This window comes from Saccopteryx bilineata, chromosome 6 (genome assembly GCF_036850765.1).
Source record: "Saccopteryx bilineata isolate mSacBil1 chromosome 6, mSacBil1_pri_phased_curated, whole genome shotgun sequence".
Taxonomy (NCBI): domain Eukaryota; kingdom Metazoa; phylum Chordata; class Mammalia; order Chiroptera; family Emballonuridae; genus Saccopteryx; species Saccopteryx bilineata.
Genome location: NC_089495.1, coordinates 81,725,512 through 81,746,352, shown reverse-complemented (window position 1 = coordinate 81,746,352; position 20,841 = coordinate 81,725,512). Strand labels below are relative to the sequence as shown.

The window sequence follows — 20,841 nt, the reverse complement described above, 5'->3', positions numbered from 1 at the left end:
AACTTAATTTGTGCTATTTGTCCTATCACATAGTGTTCTCTTCAGAAGCAATACTGCGTCTTCTGCACTCTATGCCGTGAAATATCAGTGCCTGTGCAGAGCTGGCCATAAGTTGTTGGATAGCATAGGGTTGTCATCAGAGCCCAGCTTGGATGCAAACAGACTTGCTGGTCCAGAACGTGCCCCATCCATCTCAGCTCTCAGCACTATGGTGTGGGCATCAAAGATAAAAACAAAATGTTCAAGGAAATTTATGTGCACATGTAGGTAAATAGGTGTACCCCTGAGATCTACAGGTTAGGAATTACAGCAGATGTTGGGCAAAGTTAGCCTGCAGGGTCAAAGCTCTATGCTCATTTGTAATTCCCCTATCCAATCTTGAATGTTTAGAGAGGACACAAACATTGACAAATTCCTTAGCTCTTTATACAGTTTTCCAAAGTATCGTATATTAGTACACAGTTGAAAATGACAAATTCTAATGCTTAGAATGACTGTTAAATAGGATTAGAAGAGGAGAACAGAAAAGAAAGAAGAAATGGATGAAGATGAGAAAGAGGAGTAAGAAGAAGAAGAGGTGAAACTCAGAAGAGAAGGAGAAAAGGGAACCTCTTGGAGGAATTAGAGAAAGAGAAGGAAGAAGATGACCACTTCTAATAAATAAAAAATAAATAATTAAAGGGGGAGACAAGAATTTGAAAAAGGCATAATAGATTGTCTCACAGAAATAAGGAAAGTTATTGAAACCATTAAAAAATGAAAGCAATTATAATATAGTACCAAGTAAGGACAGTCAGAATGCATAAACAGATTAATTGAGATCAATACATACAATTAATATCATGATGCACACACATTAAAAATAATTTGAGAGACTGAATATTATACTTATTTATAAATAAATAAAAATAAAAATTAAGTTTAAGAGATATGCTGCCTTAGGTAAGAAATATTAACATTTATGTAATAGAAGTGCCCAGAAGAGAAAAGGTAAATCAAAGACCATTATACAGTATTGAAGGAATAGGAATCTTAAACCGAGGATGCTAAATTCATTTGAGTATAATACATGATGCTGAACTTGCTGAGCTTCAACTGATCATAAGGAATGTGATTGATCATAAAGGAAACACTGGTTCATCAGAGAACACACACGTGTCTTGTGTAAATATCAATCTAGCTTCAACTGATTGAACCTGGCTTGGCATCCTAGTCAAGGCAGTTTTCTATGTACTGGGCATTGCTAGCGACCTGTGAGGCACTCTGAAATGAAAACTGCACCCAGAATGATGCCTTATGCTATGCTATTACTTACTAACTCAGGTCAGATTTTGCTGAGTTCTGTAGTAGAAAATTCATTAAAAAACTGACAAATAGCCTGACCAGGTGGTGGCGCAGTGGATAGAGCGTCGGACTGGGATGCGGAAGGACCCAGGTTCGAGACCCCGAGGTCGCCAGCTTGAGCGCGGGCTCATCTGGCTTGAGCAAAGAGCTCACCAGCTTGGACCCAGGGTCACTGGCTCCAGCAAGGGGTTACTCGGTCTGCTGAAGGCCCACGGTCAAGGCACATGTGAGAAAGCAATCAATGAACAACTAAGAAGTCGCAACGCGCACAACGAGAAACTGATGATTGATGCTTCTCATCTCTCTCCGTTCCTGTCTGTCTGTCCCTGTCTATCTCTGCCTCTGTAAAAAATAAAAATAAAAAAAATAAAAAAAATAAAAAAAAAACTGACAAATAAAAAACCACTAGGTAGTAAAACGCAGAAAAACCCGATAGCATGATAGCATGTAATACAGAGGAGAGGTGATCCACTGGATAATAGAACTGAAGCAAAACAAGAATTACAAAATAGGAGGGGCTTATTCATGAGAATAATCAACTATTAGAGTTGCTACTGAGTCCCTAAAACTTGTGGAAAAGCTACGTTACATTTTAGATGTTTGTGATTGTAATGCCAGGGGTTGCCGCCATCGCCATGCATATGCAGGTTCACAGTGGATTTGGGCAGACAGTAGAAAAAATGAAGAGCTGGAAAGGGTTGGGCCATTCCGTTTAATAAAGTCTCACAATGGTGGACAAGCACACAGGCAGGGAAAACCATCTCTCAGGCAACAAACAGCAAAATGACCCCTCACAGTGGCGGACAGGCAATCGCATATCCACAATGCCCTATCTATCTCTAGCGCAAGCACCCATAGCCTTATATAGGCCACACACATGTGGCGCTGCCACATGCTCATGTGCTAATCAAGCAAAGTGCTTGCAGCTGGTACATCAGAGCGCAAGCTAACACAGCTGCCCCACAGTGTTACTTGACAACATATAAGTTTTAATGTAGCCTTACTTCCACATATACCTTTAAAACAAACTCTAACAAATAAGATAAACTAAAGGATACTACAGAAGATTACCATCTTGCTCAGCACTGGGTCAGTATGATAGGATTTGAGGCAAACTATCAACTGGTACAGTTTAAGCACATGAAATGACATCACGTTCCCTTGACATGCAGATAAGTTACATAGTTGAACTTTAGCAGTCCTTAATAGAAAAGAATTGCATTGTCTAAACAGAGAAAGGAGGAACACTCAATTACAAATATTCCAATCCAAACTGTTTATTCACTATATCCCCTCCAAAACTGAGAAGTAGTTTGTAGCTATCTAGCTAATAAAAACAGCACATAGAGTTTTTACATAAATATGAAGACCACAATTCTCCAATATATATTTTAAAATATATAAGAATCCTTTTACATCCATGACTATTATCTAGGAAAAATAATTTTGTTTATGATTTTCATATTCTAAATTGGTTTCATGTGATTTAAAAAAATTATATGGCTTTTATATGCAACACAGAATTTTATAACTTAAACTTTCTCAGAAATTTATTTTTTCTAACCCTACTAATAAGTAAACTGAAAAAAAGAAAGAAGAAGGAAGAAGATCAAAAGGTAAATTGTGCCCTGGCCAGTTGGCTTAGCAGCAGAGCAGCAGTCCTGCGTGTGGAAGTCCTGGGTCTGATTCCTGGTCGGCTAGGGCACACAGGAGAAGCACCAATTTGCTTATCCACCCCTCCCCCTCTCCTTCCTCTCTGTCTCTCTCTTCCCTTCCCACTGCCAAGGCTCTATTGGAGTAGAGTTGGCCTGGATGCTGAGGATGGCTCCATGGTCTCTGCCTCAGAGGCTAGAATGGAGCAACACCCCTTATGGGCAGAGCATCACCCCCTGGTGGGTATGTGGGGTGGATCCTGGTCAGGTGCATGCAGGAGTTGGACTGCCTCCCCCCCTTCTAACTTCAGAAAAATACAAAAAAAAAAGGTAAATTGTAATTTATTTTTTATTTTAGCTTAGATTGATGGTAGAGTAGACAAGAATGGGAAATGCAGAGTTGGAGATCTCAAAGTTAAACTATCATTAGTATTTCTTTTTGAAATGTTCTCTAATTTTGCTTGCCTATTAATATCTAAATCATGGAGTTTGAAATTAAACCTTGATATATCTTTAATGTTTATATTCAAAATATATGAAAGGCACTTAGTCAACTCTCTGGAATATTATAGGTCTTCAAAAAAAGTAATTTGCACTTCATACGATCCCCATGATACAAAATGCAAATTTAAGAACTATTTGAATATTAAATTTTTCTTTTTAAAATATTTGCATAAAACTTTATAATATATAAACTGATTTCATATCCACTATCATCATTCGATTTTTAACTTTCTACTTATTAACCTTGAATTGGCAGTAAATAAGAAAACTAAGGCTCATCATTTAAGTCCTGGCCCCAAATCATGTCAATATTAAATGGGAGATTCAAGAGAAGACTCACAACCAGATCTTTGACATATGAGTATAGTGTCCCCAGCTTGAGGTTCCTCCACAGTAAAGGTCAATTATATCTAATCATGTTGACCCCTGGTGCCAATTGATGAGTGATTCTTTCTCTAAACCTGCATTGCCTTTTCCCATTGGATTTTTCAAGGTATAATAAATTAAATGCAAAGTTAGAAAGACTTGCCTATCCAGTAACATGGAATGAGTTGTATTTATGGCCTTCCTCAATCCACATTAACTATTTCTCTATCTGAGATGTATTACTTTGCCCTTTCCATAATAGTTCTGCATTTTTATATCAAATTTTACATATTGAATGAAAGTCAGAATGTGAAAAGTTGATGGATACTTGAGGTCTACTCATTTTGGTTTCTTTAACATCTCTCTCAATGGTTTAATGCACATTAATCAACATAGGAAAATGTCAGAACAATTTTTAAGTATTCCAAATAAGCTCACAGTTTACCTAAAGTTAATAAAAACTGATGGCAATAATATTATACTTTTACATATATGTTCACTATCAGTAAAATGCTTCTAAAAATAGTATTAGTAAAGTAAGAAATCTTACCTAGACCATGTCTATGTGTTGACATCGGTGGTAAGACAGTCCAAGTCTTGGTTTTGGGATTGTAACATTCAACAGTGTTCAATGTCTTTAAGCCATCTCGACCACCAATTACAAAAAGTTTGTCATCAATAACAGCCACACCAAACTGCAATCTCCGGCCATTCATCATCCCTGCCTGGATCCACAAATTTGTCCTGAGGTCATATTTCTCTATGGTTGTAGCTCCTGATAAAACATAAAATCATATAGTCACTGTTTACGACTACTAGAATATACAACCTGCCCAAGGTGTACAAATTATTAGCATTAAAAATTTAGTATGTGAAAACATTCTTGTCACATCATTTTTCTTAATGAAAGTATCCCAAAAAAACCAAGGGAGTAGTAATTCAACTACTACTCTATTTTCTCTACTTGTTGTATAGTAGGATCAAAATAGACACAAATGTTTAGATTGTTTGAACTTCATAATGGTCTCACGCTAAACTATCAACATTTTTTTGGACATAACACAGTTCCGTCATTTGAATTTACAACTTTCTGCTATGGCTGTTCACCATTAAAAAAAGTATATTAGCCCTAGCCAGTTGGCTCAGTGGTAGAGCGTCGGCCTGGCGTGCAGAAGTCCCGGGTTCGATTCCCGGCCAGGGCACACAGGAGAAGTGCCCATCTGCTTCTCCACCCCTCCCCCTCTCCTTCCTCTTTGTCTCTCTCTTCCCCTCCCGCAGCCGAGGCTCCATTGGAGCAAAGATGGCCCGGGCGCTGGGGATGGCTTCTTGTCCTCTGCTCCAGGTGCTAGAGTGGCTCTGGTCGTGACAGAGTGACGCCCCGGAGGGGCAGAGCATCGTCCCCTGGTGGGCGTGCAGGGTGGATCCCGGTCGGGCGCATGCAGAAGTCTGTCTGACTGTCTATCCCCGTTTCCAGCTTCAGAAAAATACAACAACAAAAAAAGTATATTATATAATTCTGGCCAGAAAAAAATGTATTAAAGTATTTTTTTTCTTTTACAGAGACAGAGAAAGAGTCAGAGAGAGGGATAGACAGGGACGAAGAGAGATGAGAAGCATCAATCATTAGTTTTTCATTGTGTGTTGCAACACCTTAGTTGTTCATTGATTGCTTTCTCATATGTGCCTTGACGGCGGGCCTTCAGCAGACCAAGTAACCTCTTGCTCGAGCCAGTGACCTTGGGTTCAAGCTGGTGAGCTTTTGCTCAAACCAGATGAGCCCGTGCTCGAGTTGGCGACCTCAGGGTCTCGAACCTGGGTCCTCTGCATCCCAGTCTGACGCTTTATCCACTGTGCCACTGCCTGGTCAGGCTAAAGTATTTTTAAATACATTATCTGAGAGTGAACATGTTAAATTAATAAATTATTTACTAGGTTTCTCCTTAAATGTATCTTATGCATTAAAAAACAGAAAGTTTTAAAAGTTAATTTTAAGATATGAAAATAAATCTCAGTCTTGTTTTAGTGTTTGATCTTAATTTTCAGGCTTACATTCACATATGTTTCATCTTCAGTGATTAAATATCCCTACAGAAGAAGTCAAAATGCTATGTACTTTCAGTTAATAAACTAAAAATCTATTTTACTGATAATGTAATAAAAGTTTACAAATTAGGGAAAACATTTCTTAGAGGACTAATTTTCTTTTTAAAGCCTAACCAGCAATAAACTAAACATGTATAAACAACTTTGTAGAAGTTTTTTTAATTGAAGCAAAAATTATATAACTTATGCTCAATTTTTATTCACTGGTAACAAAAAGCAATAATAATATTGAGTTAGATGAATTAAATCTATTTTCTGATGTTATTAAAAATGAGCTAATTTCTATACAACTAAATATGAAGTATTATAAAAGTATTACTCCTTTTAGAATAAAAATAAGTTGTAATGTTCAGAAGTCATCTGATATTATTAGTAATTCAACATACATTACTTAAGCAAATGTACTTATTTTATGCTTCAATATATTTATTATATTTTACATTAAATTTTTCTTCAACTATTAACAAATCAAAATCCCAAGGTAAACCTAAGTATTGAATCATTTCAAGGTCACCTGCATTCTCAAAACTTTATAGTATTGGAATTTTATGAATCTATTACTAAAAATTTAAACATATATGCACATAGCTTTTTTTTATGACTAAGTCTTGATAAGAGATGGTAGAAGTAAATAGTGTAACCCAATTCTAACTAACTCAATTTCATGATATCCATATTTTCTAGGTATGAGTAGACAAGGAAGTATTTAAATAATTGCACTTTTCTTAATAACCAAACTTTGATCAAAAACTTTGCAAAGAATTTGAGTTTCAGTCATCTTTCTTAGAGAAAATAGTTGCGAATGTGTGAAGTTAAAGTCTTCTGAGAAACCAAGAGTGTTTTTTTTTAAAGAAGAAAGTGAGGACTTAATTTGAGTTTCAAAGTCTCATTCAAACTATCTAGATATGTCTTAAAACTTAGAATACTGCAGAATTTGTAATTTTACAGCGTTTTTCTCTAATTATAGTCTTTAAAGGTGACCTATATAATTTATCCTAAATTAGAAATAAGACTGCATCCCTGTCTTTATTTTTCAAATTAGAAATTGTATTAATTCTTTTGGCTTCTGTGAAAAATTATCTCCAATTTAGTGGCTTAAAAAACACACTTAGTATTTTACAGTTCTGTGCTAAAATCAAGGTGTTGACAAAACTCCCTTTCTTTATATAGGAGCAATGTGGTTTTCTTGCCTTTCCATGTTCTACAGACTACCACATTTCTTATGACTCCCTTCTGTCTTCAAAGGCAGCAACATTGCATCTCTCAGACATTGATCCCCGTGATTACATTGGACTCACCCCGATTTAATCTGAGTTAATCAAGTGTAAGCTGATTTAATATAAAAAAGCCTGTTCATGGTCAGCTAATTAACAACCTTAATTCCCTTCACAACCTTAACATCATTCTCCCCTACCCCTCCTTGTTACATAATTATATAAACTAACGTATTCATAGATTCTGAGGATTAAGATGTAGACATCCTTTGGGGGCTGTTATTCTTTCAATCCTGAAAGCCAAAGACTATTTTTATTCCATTTTTTAATTTTGCTTAGTGACAAAAGTTTAGTAACACAAAACAAAGTAAAATCTCTTGATTTGTAAAGCTTACTTATAGTATGCATCTAGTTTTAATGAATATGCTTTCTCTTTTTCTAATGAAGATTATTAATAATGTTTTTCAAGCAATTTTCTTATCAATGTATTTTATTAACTGTCTGTATAAACTTTGCTATTCATTATTATTATTTTTAAATGATTATGAGTTCTCTTGTGTCCTTTGCTTATAAGAGTATATGTATTTTCCAAGGAAGAAGACAAGACCATTCTTTTTAAGAAATGTTGTTCCTTAAAGGCAATATTTGTTATTACATAAATTAAAAACAGAATTTGAATAACAGTGGACTGCTGTGGTCTCATTCAATAAATCTAAAAGTGATTAAAAAGAAAAAAGGTATTTTAAACCATAGTTACTTTATGCCTACTCTGTTAATGAAGCCGGCACTGTTATCTCAAATGCCTACAAAGTATAGGCATAAATTTAAATGTGTGCCTGCAGGCACAATAGTTCTGAAACTTTCACAAACTGCAGCATGTCCTCTCTGAGATTGTAAAACATAAATCTAAGCAACTGATTTAAAATAACATTTAGGCTCCTTAAAACAGGTTTAATGAGCACATCTGGCTACAGCAGACTATTATTAGAACTGGTGGATCCCTACTGTTTTGCAACTTAAATCATAGACCATTGCTGTAAAAGAATTTTGAAGGTTGCATAAACTATTGAGGGAATTTCGCTATTATTCTGTGAGATATCACTTTGAGTAGTAACAATTTATTTTATAGACTATATAGAATAATTTAATATAAACTAAAACACATTGTAAAGTTTCCTAACTTAATGTTGTTATATAATTAAAAGATGAACCTAATTCTTAGTGTATAGAATAATAAGAAATAAAATGACAAGTACTTTGCAGATTCTTTATGAAGTAAGCCTACATCTGATATATTTCTGTACATATTTGTACATTTCAGAATTTATCACAGACTATATACCAAGTGAAAGGTATGTGCCTATATTTATAATAATATGCAATTTTGATGCTTCTTTACTTGAAATAACTCCTGAAATAATCATTTATTATAAAAAGTAGTCATAACATCAAGGGACATCATGACACATATATTATTTAGGATTATTTAACATATTGTGCATGTCTTTTATTAAAATATGTTAATAAATACATATTGATTAAAGATATTTTGAGTAGATATTTTAAATATAAGATTAATAGATAATATTTTCTGGTAAGTTCTTATGATCTAAAATATAATATTTACATGTTTTAGAAAATTCAATTTTTCTAATAATCTGATGATAGGTATTATGCCAATTTTATAAAAAAGCTGGATCAGAGAAACTTTTAGTAACTTTCTTAATCTTTCAGACAATAACTGGGTGATCCAAAATATAAACCTGGCTCTGGTGCACACTCTGATAAACAGTTTTCTTTTTAACATCTGATCCTACTTTTAGAATGAGTTAATTTCAATTAATATATGTGGTAGTCAAACTTTTACAAATGACCCTTCCTGAGATTTAATTATCAATTTCCTGGAACCTATGAATATGATAAGAAATTACTCAATTTAATGGTATACAGTCTGGCAGAGCTGAACTTAATATAGAGAGATAACCTCCATGGCTCTGATCACATGTTTTCTTGAAAATGAAGAAATTTGTGCTAGGAGGAAGAAGTTAGAGAGATTTGAAGCAGGAGCAAGACTCTACTTGCTGGTTTAAAGATAGAAAGGACCACATGAGAAGGAATACAGGTGGCCTCAAACAGCCAAGAGTGTGCCTAACTTGACAACCAGTGAGAAAACAATCCCTACACAAGGAGTGAATTGTCAACAGTTTGAATAAGCTTGGATGATGGCCTCCAGATAAAGATAAAAAACAGCCTAGTCAACACCCTGATTTCAGCCTTTTGAGTCCTGGAGTAGAGAATCCAGACATGCCATCCTAGACTTCTGACCTACAGAACTGTGAAGTAAAAGATGGCAGTTGTTTTAAATCACTACTTGTGGTAATGTGTTAAGACAATAGTAGTGTATATTTTATTTTGCATTTACAATGTATTAAGTATTTTTTAGGTTATTTTTAAAGTTTTTATTCATTCATTTTAGAGAGGAGAGAGAGAGAGAAGGGGGTGGGGTAGGCACAACTCCCATATGTGCCTTGACTGGGCAAGCCCAGGGTTTTGAAACAGTGACCTCAGCATTCCAGGTCTACACTTTATCCGCTGTGGCAGCACAGGTCAAGTTAACGTATTTGTTTACCAAGTTCAATAATATAAGTAGAAGTTAGATACACTCCATCTAGGTACAATACAAATACAAAAATATTTTTCCACGATAAAACCAACACCAGGCTCCTTTCTCAAAATATAAAATTAAGAAAAAGTGCTCAAGATGTTACCGAAGTGTGGTATTGGGTCTATTTAGAGTTGTCCATACAACCAAATATGATTATTCTGGAAGAAACAATAGGTGTTAATCTGCAACATTCTTGTTTGGCATTAGAAATGACAAGATATTCAAATATTTATCATTTAAATATTTAACAACCTTCTTTATCTTGAAAACCCAGAACAGAATTGAAAGTTTTCTGAAATGACAAAATAGATGTCACAAAACAACTTTTATAAAAATATAAAGCTCTCTTAATTCAATTCAACTGAAAGACCCACAGGTCTTCTTACAAAGCCTTTTTACTGGATTTAATGAAATATTAATAAGCTTAGTTACCTGACTTCCAAAAGTTCTTATAAACCCACCAATCAGAATGATCTGGGGCAGGTGAAAGCAGCAATAGCTGATGTGAGGGAGCGCCAGAAAAAAAGGACATTGTTTTAAGTCAAGAATGATCACTTACAACTATTAAATGAAAACACATACACATTCTATAATGTTGAAAGAGCATGTTGGGATAATACTGATGGCGATCTTGATGACATTAAATCAATAGAAAAATGTCTAATTATAATGGAAGATTCCTCTTTAAGAAAGTAGTAAATATTGAGAGGAGTTTTGGAAAAATGTTTAAATAAAGATATTTTTTATACTAAAAATATAAGGCAAAAAGATTTAATCACAGTCTTTTTTTTTTTTAAATGTCCTAATATTTTTTTAACTTATTTTATTATTTTATTTATTCATTTATAGAAAGGAGAGAGAGGTAGAGGAGAGAGAGACAGAGAGAGAGAGAAGCGGGGAGGAGCTAGAAGCATCAACTCCCATATGTGCCGTGACCAGGCAAGCCCAGGGTTTCGAACCGGCGACCTCAGCATTTCCAGGTCGACGCTTTATCCACTGCGCCACCACAGGTCAGGCAAGGCAAAAAGATTTAAAGAAAATATTATAAAGAATAACTTATGTCTTGAATGTTTCATAGAATAAGGTTTACATTGAATTTTTTGTTTCTACATACTTATAAGAAATATAGCTTTGGGATAACATTCTTCCACTTATATAAAAGGTATCATTGCAAAGAAAATGTTCTTCAAGTACAAATAAATACTTTACCTTTTAGGTAATTTGTTATATTTTAAAGATGATATTGTAAACATTTTACTTATTTATTTATTTTGACAGAGACAGAGAGTCAGAGAAAGAGATAGATAGGGACAGACAGACAGGAAGGGAGAGAGATGAGAAGCATCAATTTTTCGTTGTGGCACTTTGGTTGTTCATTGATTGCTTTTTCATAGGTGCCTTGACCATGGGGCTACAGCAGACCGAGTAACCCCTTGCTCAAGCCAGCAACCTTGGGTTCAAGCTGGTGATCTTTGCTCAAACCAGATGAACTTGCACTCAAGCTGGCGACCTTGGCATCTCGAATCTAGATCCTCCACATCCCAGTCCAATGCTCTATCCACTCGCCACCACCTGGTCAGGCTGTAAACATTTTATAACCATCACAGAAACTTCATTTGTGCTGAATTAGCAATCAACAAGATCCCATTTCTCTCCCTGCTATAAATATAAACCATTTGTAAAATAGTAATAAACTAATATATAACTATGTATAGAGATATAAATATAAATATATCACTAAGCTTAATGCTGGATTTGAAGTAGATATATAAATCTCAAATCCAACATTATGCATGGTTTAAACTAATTTAACTAAAATTATATATAAAGGATGACAATTTCTGGCTCAAAGTCAAGAGAAACCAAAGTACGAGACATCATTTTAATTATATATGTTATTTGTTATGATCTGCCTTGAGAACTAAAAATGATTGCCTTTAAGATCTTAGAAAAAAATTAAAGATTTCAGAAAGTTATAAAATCATGTAAATACAAAAATCAATGAAAGAAAAATTGACTAGATCATTAAAGAACAAAAGAACTTATTTAAAATAGCCCAATAAAGCTAAATTATTTTTTAAATATTTATTATTTATTTATTTATTTTACATAGAGGGAGAGAGGGAGAGAGGGAGAGAGAGAGAGAGAGAGAGAGAGCAGGAGCTGGAAGCATCAACTTCAACTCCCATATGTGCCTTAACCACACAGTGTAGGGTTTCGAACTGGCGACATCAGCATCCCACATCGACGCTTTATCTACTGTGCCACCACAGGTTATGCTAAAGCTAAATTATTTAAAAATAAAATCAGTATGATAGATGCCAATTCTAGATAAAGAAAATATTAAAATATATCAATTTGAATGAATGAAAAAGATCATGATAATTTTGTATGAGATAACTTGTTCTTTCATAGATAAATTATATAATTACAATTGATAAAATAATATCCATACAAGGCATTTATAAAATTATACTTGCATTTCTCTGGAAATTCAATGGTAAAATATTAGGAAATATCTTTTTAAAGATATTTTCCCATTGATTTGAGAGAAAGAGAATAGGAGCGCGAAAGAGAGCGGAAGAGAGAGAGAAGTATCAACTCGCTGTTTCACTTCGAAGCTCTATTTACTTGTGTGTGCACTGCTGATTGCTTCTTCTGCTACATGCTCTAACCCGAGGATCAAACACACGAGCTAGATGAACCAGATGATGCTTTATTCATTGAGCAACCCAGCCAGGACATATATTTTTAGAAGCCAGACAATCTCTAGTTAGAAATCCATAGGGAAAAATCGCCTGTCAGATATTAAAAAGTTTTGTATAACTATAGAATTTTTAAAAAATTGCTTTATAGTAAGAATAATATCCATGTTAACAAATCTGAAAAGATAGCCAGAAATAACCCTAATAGATATGAATATAATATATAATAAATATGGCTGTTTCAATCAATGGAAAACATTTTATTATTCAAAAAAAGAATATTGAAATAGCCAGTTGTCCTTTGGAGAAAAATAAATTAGAAAACCTGGATTTCTTTCTGTTCTTGATACCAGAACGACTTCAAATGAGGCTATGACTACAGCACAGCACACATGGCCACAGAACTCACTGTTTAGTTCTCTTTTCAGGGCTGTCCATAAATACAGACAGGGAGATTTTAAATAACCTGCTTTGTTTCACGCTCTACTAAAACTTTAAGTATCTTAGAAGATGGAGAAGTAGGTGATTAATTTTTACTTCAAGGTGGGCATAAAATTACAGGTTTGTGAAGGATAGCCACAAAACCCAGAAGTTACAAAAGTAAATATATTCATAACATATATATTATTTTGATATATATATAATTACTAACCATCTAAATATAAAATAGAGTTGTATCAAAAATACACAGCAAGGCCCTGGCCGGTTGGCTCAGCGGTAGAGCGTCGGCCTGGTGTGCGGGGGACCCGGGTTTGATTCCTGGCCAGGGCACATAGGAGAAGCGCCCATTTGCTTCTCCACCCCCCCCCCCCTTCCTCTCTGTCTCTCTCTTCCCCTCCAGCAGCCAAGGCTCCATTGGAGCAAAGATGGCCCGGGTGCTGGGGATGGCTCCTTGGCCTCTGCTCCAGGCGCTAGAATGGCTATGGTCGTGGCAGAGCGACGCCCCAGAGGGGCAGAGCATCGCCCCCTGGTGGGCAGAGCGTCGCCCCTGGTGGGCGTGCCGGGTAGATCCCGGTCGGGCGCATGTGGGAGTCTGATTGTCTCTCCCCGTTTCCAGCTTCAGAAAAATACAAAAAAAAAAAAATACACAGCAAAATGAACAAAACACAAAAGACTAAGAATATTAACAAAAGCTTTTTTATAAATATAACAAAAGATTAATTTCCCTGAATAATAATTTTTTTTAAAAATTGAGGAAGTAAATATACAGATGATCTATTATAGAATTGTACACTTGAATTTTATTAAATTTTAACCAATCTTATATCTATCAATAAATTCAATAAAAATAAAAAAGCTAAATTAGAAACATTAAAATAGAAATAAGTTAACAAAATGAGAAGGTACTTAATAGGAAAGCAATGTGAATGGCATTCAAACTTCATAAAATTTATTTATGCCTTCCTAACAATTAAATAATATTACAAGATTTTTGACACATTTAGGAAATGTATGATTTTGATGTTGACATCTAAATCAACTGGTTGACATCAAATTGATACAACTTTTGGGGAAGTGTGAAGTGTGTGTGTGTTAAAATACAAAGTAAATTTGGGTAGTGGGCTAGTTAAGTTTTTAATTTATAAATTACTATTTTAATGTATTTTTGCCTTAAATATGTCTTAGTTCTATAATTAAAATACTAATTTGTTTTTGTTTTTTGTTTTTTTTTTACAGTGACAGAGAGAGTGTCAGAGAGAGGGACAAACAAGAAGGAAGAGAGACAAGAAGCATCAATTTTTTGTTGTGGCTCCTTAGTTGTTCAATGATTGCTTTCTCATATGTGCCTTGACTGTGGGGCTACAGCAGAGTGAGTGAGCCCTTGCTCAAGCCAGCGACCTTGGGCTCAAGTCAACAACCTTGGGCTTCAAAATGATGCTCTAACCAGTTGAGCATCTGACCAGGACACATTTTTTTTATATTTTTAATAAGTGTTTATTAAACATAAACTCATACTATTTGACATTTTTAGATTAAATATTTACTTTCATAACTAACATTTGCCAAAAATGAACCAAGGCCTTTCCATTTTCATTTGTCCCTCCTTATCCACGGAGATACACTCTAAGACATCCAGTCACTGCCAAACCATGTATAGAGCAGACACCATATATACTACATTTCTTCCTGTAGTATGCCCATGATAAAGTTTATCTATAAATTAGGCATTGTGAGAGACCAATAACAGTAATAATAAAATAAAACAATTATAAGAATACACTATGATAAAAGTTATGTGAATGTTGTCTCTTTCTCTCTCTAGCTCTGATAACCCTTTAGCTAATGGGAAGACTGCTAAGTGATACCTTAGCAGTACTGGTGAAGAGATGCTGGACAAAGGTTGACTCATGTCCTGGGCAGAATGGAGCATAATAGTATGAGATTCCTTTAGGCTACTCTAAATGGCATGCAATTTAAAACTTATGAATTATTTATTTCTGGAATTTTTTTATTTAATATTTTCAAACCATGGTTGGCCACAGGTAACTGAGAAAGTAAAACTTTGAATAAGGGAGAACTACTTATATATACTTGTATATTATTATTAAAACATCTTACATTTCAATAAACACTTTCCACATAATTTTATTAGAATTTTTCCTAGCCTTTGTTGAAATTGTGGGCACTGGTGAATTAAAGATAAAATGCCTATAATGACATTTTGGGTTCTAGCTCTAGTATTACTGACTGTATTGCAAAAATACAAGTCACTGAACTGCTTTTCCATAAGTGTAATAAGAGAACAAGGGCTCTCATGGATCTCCACCTAAACCATAAACTCTTGGAAAATACATTTTTGCCTTTTTCTTAAACCAGTACCTACACTTCCAAAGATATATTAATTGAAGGCTCTACATTATCTACTGATGTTTATTCATTTAAAATTGCAGGCTTAAATTATTACAATAGCTAAAAGTATGACTTCTACTTATCTCTATAGCTTTTACTTCTTTCTACCTGTCTCTGTCCTAGAAGTCATTTAGGTGGTCCTATGCAGTCTCTTTCTTTGCCAGAGAAGAGCCACACACTTGAGGACTATGACCTGGTGTGAAATACAAATACATACAGGCTTATTCCCCTGCAGGTCCGTGAGGGAGATTTAATTTAGAAAAAAAAAATGTATTTATTTCATTACTGTATATTCACAGGGAGATTGAGTAAAAAGAATGTAGTGAGTACTCAAGAATTTGTAATTATAATGGGCATTTTATCACAACACACTAATTTATTATTTAATCTACACTCACTGAACAGAATAAGAATATACTGGGATGTGGCTGAATTCCTCTGACGACCCAAAAGCAAAATATAGTTAATAATACTTTAAATTTTAAGAAAATTGGCATACAATTTTAACCTTGAGCCACCCTGAGAAGAAACACTAGAAACAATTCCAGCCTAGTCACCAAGCTTTGTCTCTTCCTAGTGAAGATGAGGCTATGGGAGGAAACTTGGCTGATAGATAATTCACTTTACACCTAAAGGAGCCTTATTTTAGTCTTCCGTAAAGTCAGGACTTCTATAAGCTAAGAGTCTTTTGTCTGCTGACTCACTGAAAACAACATAAACAACTGACACTTAACAAATAAGCATTTTTTTTCCTGCTTTGAAAGATTTGTAAAGCAGTAGATACCTCGACTTTGTTTCGTTTTCCCCTGAGACACTTGGGAAAGTACGGGTCTCCCCTGGAATATCTCTTAGCAGCCTACTAAGTAGACATCTATTCCAGAGGACAATTTTTTTTTTTTATTTCTGAAAACAAACTGGGCTTAGGCTGACAGGATGTTATTTATGTTTTTCAGTTGTTTTCATTGCTGTGTGCAAACTGAGGACCTTGAACTGGTCATCTCTAATGATACATACTTCGAGTTCAAAGAAAAGGTACTGAAGTGGAACCAAAGTGACTGAATGCAGTTACTGAAGCAGACAGCAAGTAGGGCAGCGTTCTAAAGGGGGCAAAGATGAAAGAATAAAGTTGCTTTTATTGTATGGCTCTTCTTCAGAAAAACTCATACAGTAGTTTTAAGTTATTTTCTCCACTTAATTGCGAATGCTCAGGTTTTTCTGACAGAATGCTAAGTGAATCATTTCCTTAAGCCATATGATGATCACTATTGAGTTAAATGCTTTAAATTATCCAATTGTAGAATGAAAAGCTGTTCTTTTGAAGTTCTTAATAAGTCAGCTTGTTCAGTTCAAGTAGAGGAAGTAAAAATCAGGTCAAGATGGTTATTTTTTTACCATCTCTTTCACTTTCCATTCTTGCCTTTCAACAATACTGATAATGATGCACAGTAAGGAGACAAATTCAAGATAAGATAATCTGGCTAATCCTCTGAGTAGAAAGAAAAATATGTCAAGAGTTTATCTCTAAGTTAAATAGTTTTTAAATTTAGATATGTGAAAATCCAAAGCATATATTAAATACGAAGTTACCATAACATAGGTTGTATAATAAAAGATTGAATAAAGAAACTCAAGAAAATTGTTTTTATTTTGTATTTTTTCTGTTCTTTATGTTTCTATAATCAATATTCCCTTTTTATTAGCTATATAAAGCAAATTTGCTTTGAGTTCACTTCAAAGATGTCAGGCTGTTTCATCAGACACCAGGCTTAGTGAAAATCAATAGTCAACCTGTAGCTGCAACTAGGTGATCAAAAAAGAGTTAATGAAGATATATAGAAATAAAGGTTGATTTTTAATTCTTCCTCTTCTGTTCGCTCAATCAGTTACTAAGGGAAGAGACACTTCTACATGCCATCTGCTCACATGTTATCTTTAACTAGGCTCCATTTAGTGTTCGCAGCTATTATGCATAAGATGACAAACAAAACAATGTAATAGTGTAATTTTCTTAAAGTCTTCTCTCTTTTACATCCAAAGAATATCAATTTGAAAACTTCTCACTTTTGAACTTTTTGTTTAATCTTTTTTTTTAAATTAAAGAGTCTCTTAAATGCCATAGTCTTAGCCAAAGGGCCCTGTGCTTGCCTGCTGCCACATTGTATATAGTAAGTGAACAATGGCTACTTCATGTCAAGAAGAAAGCTGCCTCCCAGAATCTTGATTTCCCTTCCCCAAACAAGGAATGCTATTTTTTCTTAGGCTTGTACCTAGAAGTAGGATCTTGCCATTGCTATCAGCATTATACCCTAACATTCTAGTCTTATTTCTTTGTATCAAGCAGTAAAATTCTACAATGTCTCCTCAAATACAGATAGTCTTTGATTTGCATGGTTATGGTATTCATGAATTTCAGTTACCAATATTTCATTAAATACCAACAAATTTCAGTTATTATAATACCATGGTAAGCAAAAGTAGGTTTACAATTTGAATACATGGAAGAGTATATTCTTGTAATATGATTTATCAATTATTGTATTACTTATTTGTGGTACAAGTGTAAACCTACTTTTGCTAACTCCTGTTTATTAATTGTGAGTAATTTGCATAAAGTACAAACTTTGTTATTAGCTCTTCAGTTCACAAGTCGCTACTTAAATAACAAATGCTCATCTTGATCAGTGACCAATCACATCACTTCTTTCAAAGTCAGAAGGTGATTAGTTATAGTACTTCTATTAGTGAGTTCATGAACAGGTCGTTATGTTGTCTTGTTTTCTTCTAGTGATAGATGTCATTTTATAAAATAAAGTGAGAACTGGCCAACAATGATGTAAATAGAGTATAAAGCAAAAAAGTGATAATGCTGGAAATAAAATTACAGTAGAATCTCAGACTGCTATACTCAGTTAGGATTGACTCTGGAGCATTAAATAACCCCATATTCTCCTTAAAATACTAGGATCGCTGTACAAAGGCCATGTAGTCTGAGCTTGTACTGAATACTTCAAGGAATGCTCTTAAGCAGATAAGCAAGTAGAGTAGGAGGTTGCTTGTGGTTAAACATTATAAACATACACAGAAACTCTACCTGCCCCAAAATTAGAGTTGGATCAAAGTAATATGACATTTAGCATCAAGAGTTTCCTAAAAGTATGGTATAAAGATATATATTTTTTCGCCTGACCGGGCGGTGGTGCAGTGGATAGAGCATCAGACTGGGATGCAGAGGATCCAGGTTCGAGACCTCAAGGTCGCCAGCTTGAGTGCAGGCTCATCTGGTTTGAGTAAAGCTCACCAGCTTGGACCCAAGGTCCCTGGCTGGAAGCAAGGGTTCACTTGGTCTGCTGTAGCCCCCCTAGTAAGGCACATATGAGAAAGCAATCAATGAACAACTAAGATGCTGCAATGAAGAATTAATGCTTCTCATCTTCTCCCTTCCTGTCTGCCTGTCCCTATCTGTGCCTCTCTATAACAGGGGTTAGAAACCCTTTCCTATAAAGGGCCAGAAAGTCAGAAACAGTTTTTGTATATCTCCTCATGAATTTCTTTGGTGTAACCTTGTAGTCTTACAGAGTGAAAGCAGACATAAACAATGGGTAAACAAATGAACAAGTCTCAATAAAACTTTATGGTCACTGAAATTTGAATTTTATGAAATGCAAATATTCACTAAATGTATCATGAAATATAATTCTTTGTTTTTCTCAACCATTATAATGTAAAAATTAAAGCCATATAAAAGATATAGTAGGCTAAATCTTGCTCTTGGGTCATAGTTTGCCTAACCTTATTCTTCAAATACCAATAAAATATAAATATTCAGAAAAAGTACCACTTAAAAATGTTTATTGATCATAATAAAATCAAGAAGTTTTCACTTTAGAAAGAAACAGATTGAATATTCAGATAGAATTTGCTTATAATATTTCACTTATCAGGCTGTTGTAGCCAGCCTCTACAAGTAGCAACACCATCCCTCATCCTGACTTTCCATTATTCTTTCTTTAGTAGACAATGCCAGAGAGAGAGAGAGATGAAGACAAATGGACATAGGTATATTTCTCTATATATGGAGATATATAGTATACGTGTATATACACACACACAAACATACTTTTACATAGCAATTTGGAAATGGAATACACCACTCTGTTTACAAATTTTATAGTAATAGTATTAGATTTATAAGCTCATAGTTGGTTATTTTCCCCTTATCTATGTTGTTCTGTATTTACCAGGATTTCAGTACATGTTCATAACTAGAAAGCACAAAATTTTTTTAAAATTATTTTTATAAGTACAAACCAAAACTATTTTAATTTTCTTGGAATTGTCTAATAAACAGACAAGAAATAAATCCAATAGAGATTGATAGAAATGTTTCTAATTAACCAATAGCACCAACTTTTAGTTCATAGCCCTCATACATCACATGTAAGTGTAATACAATGCAAATACTTAAAAGTAAGCAATTAATGTTTTACTTTAAAATCAAACTTCTAAAGAATTTATGATGATTTCTCAGCAGTTTGTGATAAAACTTTTATCAAAACATCAGCAAATTTATTGATGCAATTTATTGCATTGACTTAAATCAGCATTTCTTTTCAGTTGACATTATTTGAAAAAAATTCTCATAAGAATAGGTTTTGTTATTTATTGAATTTTTAAAAACAATTTAAATTTATAGTTATCATCATTTCTTATTCATAGTAAAACAAATATGGATACATATATTTGATTTTAATTGGCCTTAAACATGCTATACATGTAGATTCTTAAAGATTTATCTTTCAGTATTTTCCAAGTATAGCACTAAATTAAATTTTATGTCCAAAAACATTGCAAATTTACATTTATAATTTGATTCTTTTTCATGATTCGTGTGATTCAGCATTCTTGAATGTTGTTTATGTTGGAATAAAAGGCATTTACCTTATATAACATGGTAATTACTTATATAAGTGCAATTTATATGAATACCTTATTATCTAATTTTCTTTCCTTTGTCACATCACTATTATTTCATAGAAACTTTATAATCTCATGCCTTCAAATATGGTTAGGCTTTACTCTGTACCATGTTGAGAAACTTCAGCCCCAGGTTACTGCTGAGTTCTCTAGTAGTCTCTTTGGTATCAAACGTATTAGAATGTTTTGGAATAGTTTAGTCTCTTAACATAGTATATCTCATTTAATTATCATATATTTTAAATATCATATGATACTGAGAAAGGGTAAAGTGTACTAGAATTTTATGTGACACTCCTGAATTTGAACAGACATTCATCTGATTTCAAAGAATGCTTTATCCTCTAGGGACATCGCCTGCTTTTGAAGACCTCTGGAGTTCAAATCCGAATCAATTATGCTAAGCCATTCACTGAAGATTGCTGTGTCTTTTCTCCATTAACATGCTTTCATTTTCCCCACTG

General features: G+C 34.1%; 1 protein-coding gene across 1 annotated transcript in view; it reads right to left on the bottom strand.

Annotated features, from left to right (window-relative positions):
• KLHL1 (kelch like family member 1) overlaps positions 1-20,841 on the bottom strand; it is a 446,827-nt gene that overhangs the window by 77,624 nt on the left and 348,362 nt on the right. Inside the window, exon 7 of the mRNA XM_066235267.1 lies at positions 4,417-4,641. Within this exon, the coding sequence (XP_066091364.1) occupies positions 4,417-4,641 (225 nt within the window). The remainder of the gene's footprint in view (positions 1-4,416; positions 4,642-20,841) is intronic.